Source organism: Daldinia childiae (assembly GCF_008694065.1).
Source record: "Daldinia childiae strain JS-1345 chromosome Unknown Scaffold7, whole genome shotgun sequence".
In the NCBI taxonomy this organism is placed as follows: Eukaryota; Fungi; Ascomycota; class Sordariomycetes; order Xylariales; family Hypoxylaceae; genus Daldinia; species Daldinia childiae.
In genome coordinates, this window is record NW_022984648.1 from 343,660 (window position 1) to 358,645 (window position 14,986).

Sequence of the window (14,986 nt, forward strand, 5' to 3'; positions counted from 1 at the left end):
ATAAATACAAGTCGATGCCGACACGGTTTTCTCCCATCATCTTAACCATTCATCACTAAAACTAATTACTAAAACTAATCACTCTTACTGCAATCAACCATCCTCACTTCAACCATAACACTTAACACTACCTACACTCTTCGTCAACCCTTACCTATCAACTAATAATACTTTAATACTTATTACAACTATTAATTACTAAAATTGTAACTAAAATCGACATCACCTAACAGTATTATCCAAACCACGGCTTCTAAACTATGGCTTCCAAGCCATGGGGGCTCAAGCCTAAGCTAGAGTTAAGGCACAATCCTCTGCTTCTACATTCCGCAAGGCCAACAAAAGTATGGGAAACACAACATAATGTCTTAACCCCTTTGAAGACTACTCAAGGGCTAAAAGTCGTCCACCACCTACTAGAGATACCCAGTTGGTGATCACGAAAGAGTATAAGGACAAACTATCCAGCCTACTGCCACGAGGTGGAACCAAACAGCATGGAAACAACTTCGTTGTTCCGCAAGGAACTCTAACTACCTTACCTAGAAGGTTCTACGTCTATATACTGAACATGTTCTTTGTTCTAGATGTCTCATGTAGAATCCTGACACCTACATTATACACCAGTACCGACGCAAGTATCAAGTATGGGAGATCAAGCGGGCTTCAAGGGTCTCGGGACAACGCTAGGGAATGGGCCCAATCGTGTGTCCCTGAATATCCAATAATCAGTAAGTTCTTACAATTCTTACAAATACGTTCTAAAACCATCATGCTTCCATCCCGTTAACCCAAATACTAACTTCATACTATTTGCAGAAGGGAAAGGGAAGATGGGAAAGACGAATGAAATCTGTGGCATATCTACCTGAAAAGCCCATATCGCAATCGGTCATCAGCATGAGTTCGTCGGCCTCTTCATTGCCATCTCGAATATGACCCCACCTCGGTATGTCTTACTACTTCAATTATCGCAAAAACATTCTAACATCGGCTTAACCAAGTCAGGAGTGTGTCCATGTCAATACTACTGATTTTACCGCCACCCCTACTTGCAACATTGTGACTAAAAGCTCACGAGCCATTCACCTTCGTCCCGACGGTATAATATTCATATCTACCAAATACTATAGATAGTCTACATGTCCACTAGGCGTAAACAAATTCATAATCATCATCACTAAATGCTATAATAGCGCATGTGGGAAACACTCAATGTCTTAGCTGGTATGATAGATCACTAGCTGTGAAATAGAATTGAACCTTCTACTTGTTGATTTGTACCTTTTTCACTTGGGTGCCCTTAATCTATCTTAAAGTGACATGTTTACAAGAACGATCTTCGTAATTTCTCTTAAAGCATAGGTACCTAGGTACACTGATGAAGCTAGCAAGTTATAAATGATTCGTGGTATATCAACGAGGCTTCTTTAGCCTCATAGGATTGACCTAATAGACGGAAAAGGCGAGTGGTTGGACTCTAGAGTTATAATGGTATCCAAATATTTATCCAAAGAAAGTACAACTGTATCTCGCTCCGAGTCTTATGCCTTCTATGATAGAGTTGTACTTAAGTTTCTGAACGCTTGATGGAAACTCTGGTTCCTGTATGCATTATCCCGATTAGACAATACCAAACAATGCATAGCCACTCATCGTCATAAAAGATAAATACTATAAGTAGGAGGTGCAGACCTCATATAGAACTAAAAAGAGCCAATGGTAATGCTTTTTTATTTGTTATTAAAGCGTAGAATGGAGTAAAAGAGTACTGAAAGGGCTATGCCAAAGGTTAGTAACACATAAACGCCTGTGACGTTATTTTACTTAAAGTGCTAAGACAATTAGACAATAGGGCATTATATGTCATAAGGATGGCTAAACAAACAATTGGTTAGTGGATCTACTACTTAACCTCTTTATCCCGGTGCCATTTTAAGAAAGAGAATATGCACGACCTGCAAGCCTTTCGAAAAAACACGAGTAGTTATATAAAGCTTTCAAGTCGCAATCATATTGTATTTCTTCGTTTCCTGGTCACCCCATTAGCATGATCTAGAGCTATACCGCTTACAATTACCCTCCATAGCCAATACAAACACCGTATCTCTACGGGCAGGTCTTAGGTATAATCTTTCACGTACTACGATCGGACAAGATGCCGACCTTCGTAACGCACGAGATGTATACCTGCTCGCATATCGTAGAGACGGTCCATCGAGGATTCGGCATCGATAGCGGCTTCAGGCTCGAATGGATCCCGGTCCAGTCAACTTGCCCATTGTGTTTCTTCAAGTCGCTCCTCGACAACTCTTACGAGCTCGAATTAGAAGACGACGACGATGAAGATCGCCGCCGTATTCTAAAGCATCTGATGCACCCGTACAAGCAACAGCTCACCAAGCACCTGCAGGTCTTGGTGGACAACAAGCGGTGTGCACTATCCGGAATCCGGGGCAGATATTCGGGTTTCAAGCAGATACGAATGTTGGAGAAGCTGAGCCGTATGGCCTTAAAGCCCAAAAGCCTAGGTGAGTTCCAGGCTACGCTTCAAGTTCTTATTAACTTCCAAAAGGGTGAGCCTCGCTACCCTACGTACGTCCAGGTGCTAGGAAACGCCATGACTATAAGATTTTTATAGTCGTGAGCAAGGCCCTTTATAGTTGGGAAGAGGGAAGCTATGTTAAATACAATAACTCGCCATGATTAGTCTTATAATCTATACACTATCTATCATGCATTCTTATATTCTATGTATATATAATAAAGGGGTTCTTACTAAGTGGAATGCATTAATCATATTGTTTGTCTGATTAGATTCGTGAACCACAATGCTCATGATGCCTTCTTTGTAATCGCGCCAAGAAATTTGCCTTCGTGTATGCTTCTAATTGGCCAGACTTGTTCCTCAAGCTGACCGTCCAGGCTTCAAATCCAACCCTAGTGAAGCTGATTCATAATTATAGTAGTGATAAAGTTTTATACTGCTAAGGGTATATAATTAAGTACATTCGCCATGCTAGTTGTAATATTAAATAAAGATCAAGAACTCGAAAGTGTTGTACTCAAGTTTCGCCGTGGTAAAGCATATGCTTGCATATGTCGAGCCGACCGCATGCTTCTTTGAGCAGTTCAGAAGGTGACTCGGATGTAAGAGTACCTATAGTGTCGAGCAAGTTTGACAATCCATCTTGGAGGTTTGCCTGAAGGTTCGTCGTCGAAGTATCCAGTTCTGAGAGTTTAGTCACTTTACAGAGGTAGTCAAAAGCCCCTGTTGTATTACGCTGTAATTGCTGTGGGAATGGTCGGAGAGTATTTGATTGATCTCTAGATTGAGTGAGTGCTCGTACGAAAGACCAGATGCTTAAAGTAGCATAATACATAATCCACGGTCGATGAGGATCGGGATCTCGCCGACACGAGTATTGTGTTCCATAGGTATCGATAGGAGTATTCGCATAGCCATTGTTCCTCTTCTGACGGGGATCCACCAGAATACGATGAAGAAGCTTAAAGGCATGGAGTATTGCGTGACGGGTAGTCATTTGATTTGACCACAGCGACATTCGCGCCACGACATTAGTGTAATCTCGAGTAGAAATTTTGCGGCCGAGTAACCGCTTAGCCCCAGTGTAGACTTGGCAATCAACAATGTCGATATACAGGCTAATATGAGCAAGGTGGTATAGAACAGACGCACTCTGAATGAGCCCGTTAGAATGAGCTTGCGGTCCAGGGCCATCCGACTCAGAGTCACTTGAGCCGATAGCCTGGTCGAAACTGGTCTTCCAATCGTCAAATGCTTTCAGGAGCATATTACACCACTTATCCCTCGTGTCCGAAGAACTAGCTCCTAGCTCAAGCCACTTTAGATGCGTGTCGCGATGTCTGAGGTGCCAGCCGACGCTTAGAAGCCCACACATAATAATCATACGGCCGAACGCGTGGGTTCGGACTTCCTTCCCATGGATGGCACATTTCAACCCGTCTAAAAATGAAACAGGCTTGACGCCGTATAATCTAAAATTCGAATCGTGATGACGAACTATCTCGGGGCTCGACGCCGACCATAAAGACTCGTCGCAAGGTAAAGGTAGGCGTATTTCGTGAGGGGCCATGTCGGCCGCATGTCCAAACATCGCAGCATGAACGATATCCATCATAAATGCGGCAAAGACTACTCTATGCATTGATTCCGTCCGGGCCCATTTTATCCACCACGTCCTCGCATCTGATGTCGCAGGATGCTCCGTTCCGTTCTGCTCGTCGGATGGCGAGTCAGCTCCGGCCCCTCCAATTAAGGGGCTACCTCGTCTAAGCAGTGTTAGGGTTACCGAATGGTAGACGTGTGCTCTCTCGTGAAGGATCCTAGATGAATACATCTTCTCGTAAAATTCCACTAAGAGTAAGGCCTGGGCGACCCAGAGTTCCACCGGCGGAGACGCTTCATCGGCGGTTAATATTTCAAAACGAACGTTGGAGATAATGAGGTCGGCTAATGCTTTATATTCTGGAAGCTCCCGACTAGATTCGCGACTGTATATCTGAGCGGCACCCAAGGCAATCATTACTAGGAGAAGGAGGATGGAGCATTGCGCCGAAGAGAAGGTCGGTTGATGAACGATAGGAAGTCTCGGCGATACAAAATCCCAATAATGTCGCATGCAATCTCGTAGAAATTCTAAGTTTAGACCTGGTATGTCGTCGCTAGTTTCGTGCATCAAGTTAGCTAACTTAGAGTCGAACCTGTTCTGTTTCTGATGGAACAGTTTAACATAGCGTAGAACATCTACGCGACGATACTCGGAAATAAGCTCGTCGGGCATGTCGGGATGTCGTGGGGGTGTAAGATCAAGTTGGGATCGACTAGTGAGTGATTCGTGATCATAATGGATATTATTATTGAACGGTGATTCCAACCCGCCTTCAAGAAATGGTATGCTAGCGAAACTAAAGTCTCGATACGTCTGTTGAGGGTCAAACAACCAGACGCCAAAGTTTTCACGAATCCCTAGCTCGTTCGCATCAGTCGGTACCGGCACATTGTGATAAGGAACGAATGTGGAATGGTCATGCATGGGTGGTGGTTCACGACCGTAGAAGCCAGGCTTCTGACGAATAATGTTGACGCCATCCATCGAAGACGTCCACGGAACGCTATGGGTTAGCGGACTTGGTTGCGTAGGCGCCATAGGAGGCGGTAAAGGTGGATGTTGAGCTTGAACTGGAGAGTCAGAAGTCAAGAGTACAGCTGCGTTCCGCGGAGCACTCGCAGGCTGCTGTGGAAATGTCGCCGACCGTGGCGGCCCTACAACATTCGTAGCGATGCTAGGTGAAGGCATCAGAGGTATCTCCTGAGGAGATTCCTTAGTAGGCATACTAAAGCTGCTGGTACGGTTCCTCGGAATATACGAAGACGAATGGCGCTTCTTATGGCGCGCCAGCAGATCTGGCCTCACAAAAGTTTGCGTGCAGTCAGGAACGTCGCACGTATAGATAGTCTTGGGAGCATCTTGGATTCGCGTTAGCATTGTATTATCACCATAGACATAGATCTACAACTAAGAGTAGATGATCTGCAATCTTAGGATCTATAGTCTTGGGATCTCTCTTGGCCTTACGATTCAATTGATGTCTCTGAAGGTGCTCAGCTCTCGAATACATCTTGTCGCACCCGGCCCAGTCGCACGAAAACCTCCGGGGAGCTCCCTTCCGGCTTGCTCGTTTGTATGAACCCCCGCCGCCACCAGCAGCAGCATTCCCTCCTCCTCCTCCGTCTCCTGGTGATTGCTGCTGGGACTGCTGGGACGCCATTTAACCGCGACATCGCTCGTCCATAATATCGATAATATCGTAATATCGTAATATCAGAGATGTATGACTTGCATATGCGCCGAACCGTTCCGCGGGGACTTTCGAGATGGGGGAGGACGCAGGGAGGACGCAGGCAAGACTAATAGACTAAAAAAACAAGCCGGGGGAGCGGAGTCGATGGGGGTCCAGCTTGGTTTTCTACAGTACAGCTTTTCTACAGGAACACGATTGCGCGACATTTCCCTCCCACTTTCTCGGGACGGCTGGCTGAGATGGGAATATTCGCCAAGAAATCCGACGCGGGGGCTGCCCCCTGCCCCGAGAGCCGTGGGGGGACTCTCCAACTCTTAATTATCCGGGGTAGAATCCCTCCTGTTGTGTCCTAGCGTCGTGTAAGCCGTGGGGGTTTTCGAACGTACCGACCAGTAGGTCCATAGGTATAGAAGCATGCACTACCATAGCTTCGTTATTGAGCCATTGAATTAGGATACTCTGGGTTGTTGCTTAATGTATCGAAGATAATAAAGATAGTATTCAGAACCGGAGAGTGATGCTGGAGACCAGCTTACCATCAGGGATTTACTATGATTGATTTCTCCTCTTGCTTCTCAAAGACAATGCGTAGACTGATCCTTCATTTTATTAACAGAGAAGCTGCCACTCGAAGACGTTATTAAACCCTCAACATATTGCCTAAATCTCGGTTTTTTCTCTTAAGCAATATCCGACGACTTCGTAAACTATCTAGGTAGTGATCATGGTGGTAATGCTTTGTCCTTCGAGGATAAAGAAATTGTGTAATGCTTATCTCAAAACATTAAACTACTCGTAAGTAGCGAGAACTTGCTGAGTATCTAGACAGGTATGAACATTTGGATTTGATACTACCCCCTGAGCGATGTTGTTATGCTAGGTACCTGAAATCGACCGCTAAGATATTAGACAAATCATGTGAGAACTAGAAGTTTGATGACCTGGTAGGCAGCTCTCATAGCAAGTTATGAGGTTAAGACGCGATAACATAAACCATTATAAAAGCTCTAAGGGTTATGAGATGGGTTTCTATATTAAGCTTTTATTTTACCTTTATCCAAAAAATAAAATTTGTAGCTCATTCACCGTTCTAATAGTTCTATGAGCAAATTTCTCTACAACACTCTCAAACCCAAACGGGCTATGCATGTTGTGGACTCGTTGGCCCTGAAAGCGGCTTTGAGTAGTATCACATCAAAGGATACAAAGCGTTCTATCCCCTTAACACGCTACCTCGAAAACGACGTAGGAACGATCTAACCTAGTAAAATTATTTCAACCTTATAACTATTTAACATATTTATCACAAACAAGCCAACCTATATACTACATGCTGAGTATTTATCTCTTTCCAATTTTTATAGCAGCCGCAAATCTATCCCAGCGCTTCTTGCATATTATAATCAAGTTAATCTAACGAATAATTCGAAATTTATACTTACAGGCGTTCACTAGGATCACACTGTTATAATGACCTGGTATCGTAGCCTCTTTAACTTATTAATCGCCGCAATTAAATATTTCTTCAATCGGATAAAACTATTACTTAGTACCCGAAATATTCCAACTCAAATTTTTGGCGGCAACTTAGCAGCTCTCAACCCTCAATATGCGAACGACGAGGAAAGATTAGCTGGTATTTTGCAGGAATTCGAAAGTCGGACTGTTAGTTTCGTTTCGGTCAACGTAAACTCTTGGGATCAAGACCAGAGCAAGATCACTGACATTGGAATATGCACATGGTATGCGAGTTCTTCCGAGTATGCTACTACATACTCTTATCATTGGAAGATCAAGGAAAATATGTTTTTGAAGAATATATACGTGCCATGCGAGCCTGACATATTTGCCTTTGGCAATACGAAAGTAATCAACGAGCTTCAGATAGCTCAGACCTTCGACAACCTCCTTGAGCCTTTGATAACAGAGTTCCCAAAGGTAATTATCGTTGGACATGATATTCATTCGATTATACACCTTCTCCGAAATAGATGGAAACCGCCTGAGTCAATACTGTCCCTTGATACACAAAAGTTATGGCAAATCAAAAACCATCAGTTAGACCAGGTTGATCTCAAGAGGGCGCTTGAAACAACACCAACGGCAAATTACGAAAAACGATTGCTACACAACGCCGGAAATGACGCAAGGTATACATTAGAACTTATATAAAGAAATAAGAAAGCAATGCTTATTATTTTATCATGAAGGTAGCCTACACTTAGAAAGAATGTGCCTCAAACCTGACAGGACAACTTATCTGCCGTTTCTCCCGAGCGTCCTAACATTGCTTGAGTATTAAATATGACGCTGTAGTCATTAGTGGGATGTTATTGTAAATATTAATACGTAGAAGGAGAGTGTGTAATATATAATATTAAACATCCTATTTGCTTTATGAAAGCCCCAGAAGCCTGGCGTGATAAGCATACATAAGTGGTATTACATAGACTCTTCTGGGAGTATCAACACACTATGTACATTATCTACACCAAAACCGGGGATGTTGGCTGCCCACAAACTTAGGCGCGTTCCGAAATATAACCTCAACGACCAGGTTAACCCCCCCGAATGAATCACGCAGATGTTGATCTTCTATATTTATAATAGGATCCATTTCTTTTCCCACGACCGTTCGTAGTGGTGGTTTGCTGTGCAACTGCTGCAATTTAGCATGGAGTGCTTGCATCGCGATAATGCTATTGCAACTCTGGAAGGTTTTCCGATAGTCATTTGTTCCGAAAAGACTAGCTAAGTCTTGAGAAATTGTTTGGCTAGTGTCTTGAAGTTGTGGTTGAAGAATTGTTGTATGTAACCATTTCTGCGGCAAACCATCCTTGCTCCAAAATACCGAGAAAAGTATAGAGATTTCACCACTGGATATGAGTTGATGAGAAACCATAAAATTACCCTTAGGCGTAATTTGCACAATAGAAATATCTTCTAATGGATATGCCTTTTTCAGGGAACAGCTTCCAGGCATCGTTTCTCCTCCTGCAACCATCACTAATGATCCAGAACGTATGATTGATGTTGATTGCTTCTGTAGGGCAGTAGTCAGGTTATTAAAGGGTCGTATAATGGGAGCTTGAGATACGTCTAAACTCAAGAACAGATTTGTAGATACTGTACGACTGAGGATCGAATATAAATTGCCAAGGAACAATTTGGAATATGAATGGTGTACCCTAAAGTAAATATTATGTCTTGAACGATATAAAGGAATCCAAATTTGGAATTGTCTAGAAATTTCAATTCCACCCGGCATTTTGGAATGGGCCGCTTTTCGGTGCAGCTCTTTGGCACAGTTCAATCCTGCTAAAACTGTTTCGCCTACGAGGGTTTCGATAAGGGGAAGGTTCATGGATATCCCCAGATTTGTAATCGAGTACGGCAAGTGTTGGATCCCAACACTTCTAGCTATGGAATCACAGAACCGGAATTCATCAGGTGATGAAGCTAAAGCACTCGTTAGAGAACGAGTATCAGAGTGCTGTAAATCCCATGCAAGGATACTTTGGTCATCAGAGACCTTGATAATCTCCCGCTGTAGCCTAGCAAAGGCCCTTGTCCCTTCGCCATATAATAAAGGCATGTTGATGTCGAAAATGCCGAGAAGACAATATGCAATATCCTCTGGGCGCGTTGTTTGACGATCGGCTGCCCAAGACATGCGCTGAGCAATAGAATAATTGTAGATTGTTGAACGATCCCTCAATGCACCAATGTGAATCCTGGTGATACCTGAGATCACTTCAGCCAAGTCACTCTTATCCCCTAGCACTGTCCAATTGTGGTCAAAGAAGATGACCTTATTTGGAGCGAGTAGCTCTTGCAACGTCCAGCCCCTTGTTAGCCAACGACTCTTGGTGAATGTGTCCATCTCTGCCTGGACATCATAGAGATACGCGTAACACACGGTCGAGTCGCGGTACCATGCGAACATGCTGTTGATAGCCTCACTAAGTTCAGCAGAGCTACTCTTGTCGATACAGTTGGTGTCACACCAAAGGTATTGTAAGCCATCGGAACGCGCGCGACAGCATGCCCCCACGATCTTAGTATAGCCCTCTTTGCGCTTAATGGTACTATCGGTAGCGGTGCGCTCCCACTCCTGAAACGTCACCTCTGTATCACCTTTCCATGTGTGCGATAGGATGGCGTACGGTGGCGCCTTCTCGCTGAAAAACTCCTTGAGTTCAAGGGTGTTGACGTCGATTAAGCGCATGGCGAGAGCTGGAGATTTGAAGGTAATGATGATGTGGTGAAAACGCTATTGATAATGACTCTTGATTTGGGATAGGTGGTACTGCTAGAGTGGAAGACACTCTGGTGCTAGGAAATGCTGTAGAGTGAGAGGGACGACGTAGTATATAGTAAATTACTTTATGAAGCTGTGATGATCAATGTCATTCATTGCCTACCTATGTGCTTAGCTCTTACAAAGCGAGTGAGAAACGACAAGTGGGAGATTACAAGTCGTAGTAGACCGTCAACTCTCACAAGGAGCATAAGGGATTGTGTCTCGGAATAATCCTAAGCTCTTCATAGACTGGAAAGGACCCTAGGAGACCCTAGGACACAGCCTCGGAAACAGATCTGTAAAATAATGTAATCACAACGGGTATACGGACGATATGATTTGAAAAGTCATTTAATATTCATGTCCGACGTCGCCATTGACCAGTTGTGACTGATCAACTCTACCTGAAACTTTTCTCTAGACCTATCGAAAAGTAACATCTTCGTTAAACATTATAGGTCAACATGGGCCTCTCATACAGCATCTGGTAACCGCACAGCGATATCCCCTGACTGAGTAATATATCTAACCCAGGGTAACGATGGGTATTGTAGCTAGAGACGAGGTTAATACGTATTTGGCTGGGCTGGAAAAGGGGTAACATACCTTAGGCTCTGTGATCTTCAAGTAACGCACTTGAATACCGCTAGTTGTGAAATAGGGGATTTCAAATTTGACCTGAATGGGCCTCTTGGCGCCTTTGCCTGCACTGACGCCGCCCATGCTTCCGCCAAAACCACCTGTCATTCCTCCTCCGTGCTCGTCGTCACCTCTCACGCTAGGTAGTCCTAGCTCAGCTCGCATGAGGAACTCCTTGCCACCACCGAACTGCTTAATCTTCCATACGATGGCGCTCTGCTCAGGGGCGTAGTGAACACTACCGATATTTGTTCGGAACCGAGGAGAGTCAGCATCGTCGGGGACCGGGACAATAATTTCGACATTGTTGGCTGTACTCCTCCTCTTAAATTGCGCCTTTGCTTTTAGCATATACTCGATTCGGGATCCTGAGTGACTCTCGACCACACATTCGACCCAGATCAGAGGTTTAACCTGTGTGTTTAATCGGTAGCTCATCAGCTCAAACTCGCCATCCGGAGGGATGAAAGAGATGGTCCTGTCGTTCTCGAAGCGTGATAATCGGACGCACTGGTGAAACTTGACATCCTCCATCTCGATAGCCTTGCCTCGCGTTGTCCTTCCAGTCGTTTCGAACATGACCTTGTCGTTTAAACCAAGTCGCAGCTCTGGCATTCCGGATAGATAACACTTCATCTTGATCGCGCCGAGAATCTCCGACCTTAATACGTTTCCATTCGCTGATACTAACAAGTTCAAGCTTTCGACGACGTCCAAAAACACTTCGTTCTTTCTGTATCTTATGCCTTCGGACCGCCATGACACGGCATTAGTGACGGCAATAGGTGGCCGAGCTTGCACTTCTAGCTTATGCGATTCCTGGGTGATGTACTCCTGGAGAATCTTGGACTCTGTCGTTTGAGGGTAACCGAAATCCATCATCTCGTCCAGTAACTCGTATATAATGACGAAGTTGTCGCGGATAGATTCTTCTTCTAGCGCTTTAAAATACTCGGTGAAGACTTCGACGACTTTATGTAAGAAAAGTAGGATCTCGGCGGCATTCGTGTTTCGCTTTGTTAGGGCAAGGAGATATAGGTTGTTATGTCGGATATATAAGTACTACTAGCAATCAATATTGGATATATAAAGGTAGCTTCTCAAATACACACGTTTATGCCTTCGTGGGAGAAGCATGGCGGAACGGCGGAGGACTCTTCTTCGGCTTCGCTAAGGAGTATAGGGAACTTCTCGACAGCTGACATGGGAATATCACCTCGATAGTTTCGGGCAAGTAGGGTCTATGGACAATGTGTCAGCAAACACACAGCACCAGATATTATAGAACTGTGATAGTCGCACCTTGCCCTTCAGATCGAGAAAGAATACAGCTGATGCCATGATGTCGGTCTGGAGCTTGATTCAGGGGCGCGAATAGGAAAGGGTGTCAATTGGCACTTAGGCCAGACAGCGAGCCTCAGAAATTCTCAGTCATTCAACGAATAAATTACGCGTAGTTCCTAATGCGCATATGAAGTCATAAAGTATTTGGTAGATAAAGTAGAGAAGCTCTTCGCCAAGTGAAAGATAACTATTTTGGTAGATCGCATAACCACACAATTCGTAGGACAGCTTTCGAGACCCCACGTTGCTTCAAGTTGCTGAAGTTCCAAGCCAAAGACTGGGTCTCATCCCTTGTCAAGCCACATATACTAGCCTCATCTTAGCCTTAAGCATGGATTCGGGCTTCTGTTACCTAAAATTATGGGCATATTACAAAGTCATGTGACAAAGCGGAGCCTACTCGGGACCCACCAAAATTTTCTTTCACGATAACTTTCCAAACACTTTTTTTTCTTGTCTTCTCTCTCTTCCTTTCTTCTTCAACGCGTCCATTAGACAGTGCAGCTCATTATTTACCACACAACTAGTTCCGGCATTCTGTTGGTTTCTTACCGTGTCGTCGTTGGTGTAGCATGCGATTTCGAGGCGCGGAGAAGGATTCAATTTGATATGGTACCATAAGAGCTGCCCGAGTATTTTTTTACCGTATTGGTAACATATTGTTGCTTGGGCGGCGTCAGAGGGACCGAACATACTATTTACTATTCTTAATTTTTATTTTCTTATTTGAGTTGTGGGAGTCCGTAGTATTACACGCGCGGCTAGACTAATAGTATGTAGATGCCTCAGATTCGGTTGTCATCCGTCTGACATTCGTATGAGGCACAGTTTGCAGCCGAGGTTTAGTAATGACGAGTGAGACATTTAGCAGAATGTTTCATGGTTATTATGCTTAATTGTGAGCGGCTGATGATTGGTGAGTATGAATACAAGAGGACAATATGAGTCTAGGTCTTGATTCTAGTTCGCATCGTGAATACTCGACTCGAATTTCTCAATCATTGTAAATTTCGTTACAAGTTTCATTCAATTTTTATCATGTCTGCATCTACTACACCTCTAGCCCATACGCTATACCGTCCAAAATTTCAGCTCTAGAAGCGTTGAGATTTGAGTTGAACCCAACTTAATCCCACTTAGTCGGCAACTAGGTAATATCGTCAGTTCGCCCACGCGGTGTGCAACTAAGACCGAGGGTGCTTCAGTGACGTTGGGATCTACAGCAGCCCCAAGTGGAACTCGTGACTCCCTAACAAAGCGTATCCCTTGCTAACGGCTACGGGCTACGGCTACCGACTACGGATCACGGCCACTTAGAACGAGTTGGAAGAATGTATCGGATGAATCTCACGAGAACACATGTTAGTAAAGGATGTGTAAGTGGCTAGAGAGAAGTTGAAAGGATCTCAGATGAGATATTATTTGCCCGTTCAATGCCGGGCTTCCATAGGGCGTCGTGTCTCAGATCCTAAGGGGAGCGAGCGATTATCATATGCTTTTGTCTTTCTCTTTTCCCTTTCACAGTGTCAATAATGACGGATCAACTTCTACTCCTAGTGGCCAAGAGAATATTAGTTGCATGTGATCACTTGGACACAATTAAACCATACAACTTAGGCTGGTTAACACGTGCTTGTACCTTCTCGAGTCGTTCCTCATCGGTAAACGTCTGTCAGTTCCGATGATCTATTGCTTTTCCGGTCTCATTATTACAGCATATGATTGCATCGAAGATTCGGTTGATTCTTTTAACCTAGCTGTTTAGGTCTCTTCAGGCCATCGTGTTGCAATGGCATGGATGAATTAGTAAATCGATGAAATGGTTGACGAAATCATGCCGGCACATGTCAACGCGGCCGGGTTTACCTACGGACATATAATATATAATAATCACTTCTCAATTTTCGTATTCCGCCGACAAGTCGTTCCAAACGGAAGACCGGCGTGAGAAAAGGTTGTATACAACGGAACGATTTTGACCTCGATTGGGTAACTGGCTCGTGTGGTAAATCGTAAGGTAAGGCTTTCACAAGCCGATCGGGTCTAGACGGTGCGTAATACTGTATAGATATTTCCGGTGCTATCTTTGGGGAAGTTTAATGTGGATCTATTACACCATCAAACCAATCATAACTAAAACCGACATAAGATTGACCAGTAAAAAGTCGTCATTCTCTATAAAATACTCCACTTAGACCCTGCCAGTTACCGCGTGCTTTGCCTCTTCCCCTGCGGAACGAGGTAGCAGCAGTCGATGGCCGCCTGACCAGTCGAAAATACCACTGGAAGGGCCTCGCTTGAGCAATTGCAGAATTTCTGATAGGAAGGTTTGGATTTGTTCAACAGCCTAGGCTTTCCCTTTTTTTGATATTTGGTAACGATACTTTGGTAACCACCCCCCCAAATTCTATGGAAGTCGCCAAATGCGCAAACCTTTTCCCGCCAATTCTTACTCTCACCCCCATTCCCACCTTTTTTTTTTTATCTCTTCGCAATTCCAGGTTCACCGCGGTCCACTACGGTCCACCACGAGCACCTGCATATTGGATGGCCCGGGGACCCCATAACACTTTTCTGGCAGTCCATGGTCCATGGTCCATGTCTTTCTCTCTTGATCAGGCCTGTCTGTCTCTGACATCGCTACCATCATCTTTCACACCGAAATCTGATCAGGCCTGACCTTTATTCATTGTACTTACTATTATCTACCGAGACATTCATAACTAACTTCTCTTACTTTCACTTTTTACTATTACCTGTCTATTATATGAACTACAGCTTTTTTTCTTCTTCATCAGTCGTGTATTTATTTTATTATTTTCTTCCTATGAATGAATAATCAAGTAATTTGAT

The 14,986-nt window shown here is 44.1% G+C and overlaps 3 protein-coding genes across 3 annotated transcripts; 1 reads left to right on the forward strand and 2 right to left on the reverse strand.

Annotated features, from left to right (window-relative positions):
• Positions 1 to 2,158: 2,158 nt before the first annotated feature.
• GL218_06386 (uncharacterized protein) lies at positions 2,159 to 2,663 on the forward strand (the record flags this gene model as incomplete). Its single annotated transcript, XM_033583095.1, has 2 exons — positions 2,159 to 2,595; positions 2,642 to 2,663. The coding sequence occupies 2 exons, from the start codon at positions 2,159 to 2,161 to the stop codon at positions 2,661 to 2,663; spliced, it is 459 nt and encodes a 152-aa protein (XP_033433627.1).
• Positions 2,664 to 3,065: 402 nt separating this feature from the next.
• Positions 3,066 to 10,075, reverse strand: GL218_06387 (Vegetative incompatibility protein HET-E-1; the record flags this gene model as incomplete). The annotated part of the gene is made up of 3 exons (XM_033583096.1): positions 3,066 to 5,512; positions 5,622 to 5,802; positions 9,173 to 10,075. The coding sequence occupies 3 exons, from the start codon at positions 10,073 to 10,075 to the stop codon at positions 3,066 to 3,068; spliced, it is 3,531 nt and encodes a 1,176-aa protein (XP_033433358.1).
• Positions 10,076 to 10,623: 548 nt separating this feature from the next.
• On the reverse strand, positions 10,624 to 12,130 carry GL218_06388 (AP-1 complex subunit mu-1; the record flags this gene model as incomplete). The annotated part of the gene is made up of 4 exons (XM_033583097.1): positions 10,624 to 10,704; positions 10,757 to 11,851; positions 11,902 to 12,030; positions 12,092 to 12,130. The coding sequence occupies 4 exons, from the start codon at positions 12,128 to 12,130 to the stop codon at positions 10,624 to 10,626; spliced, it is 1,344 nt and encodes a 447-aa protein (XP_033433360.1).
• Between the last annotated feature and the right edge of the window lie 2,856 nt (positions 12,131 to 14,986).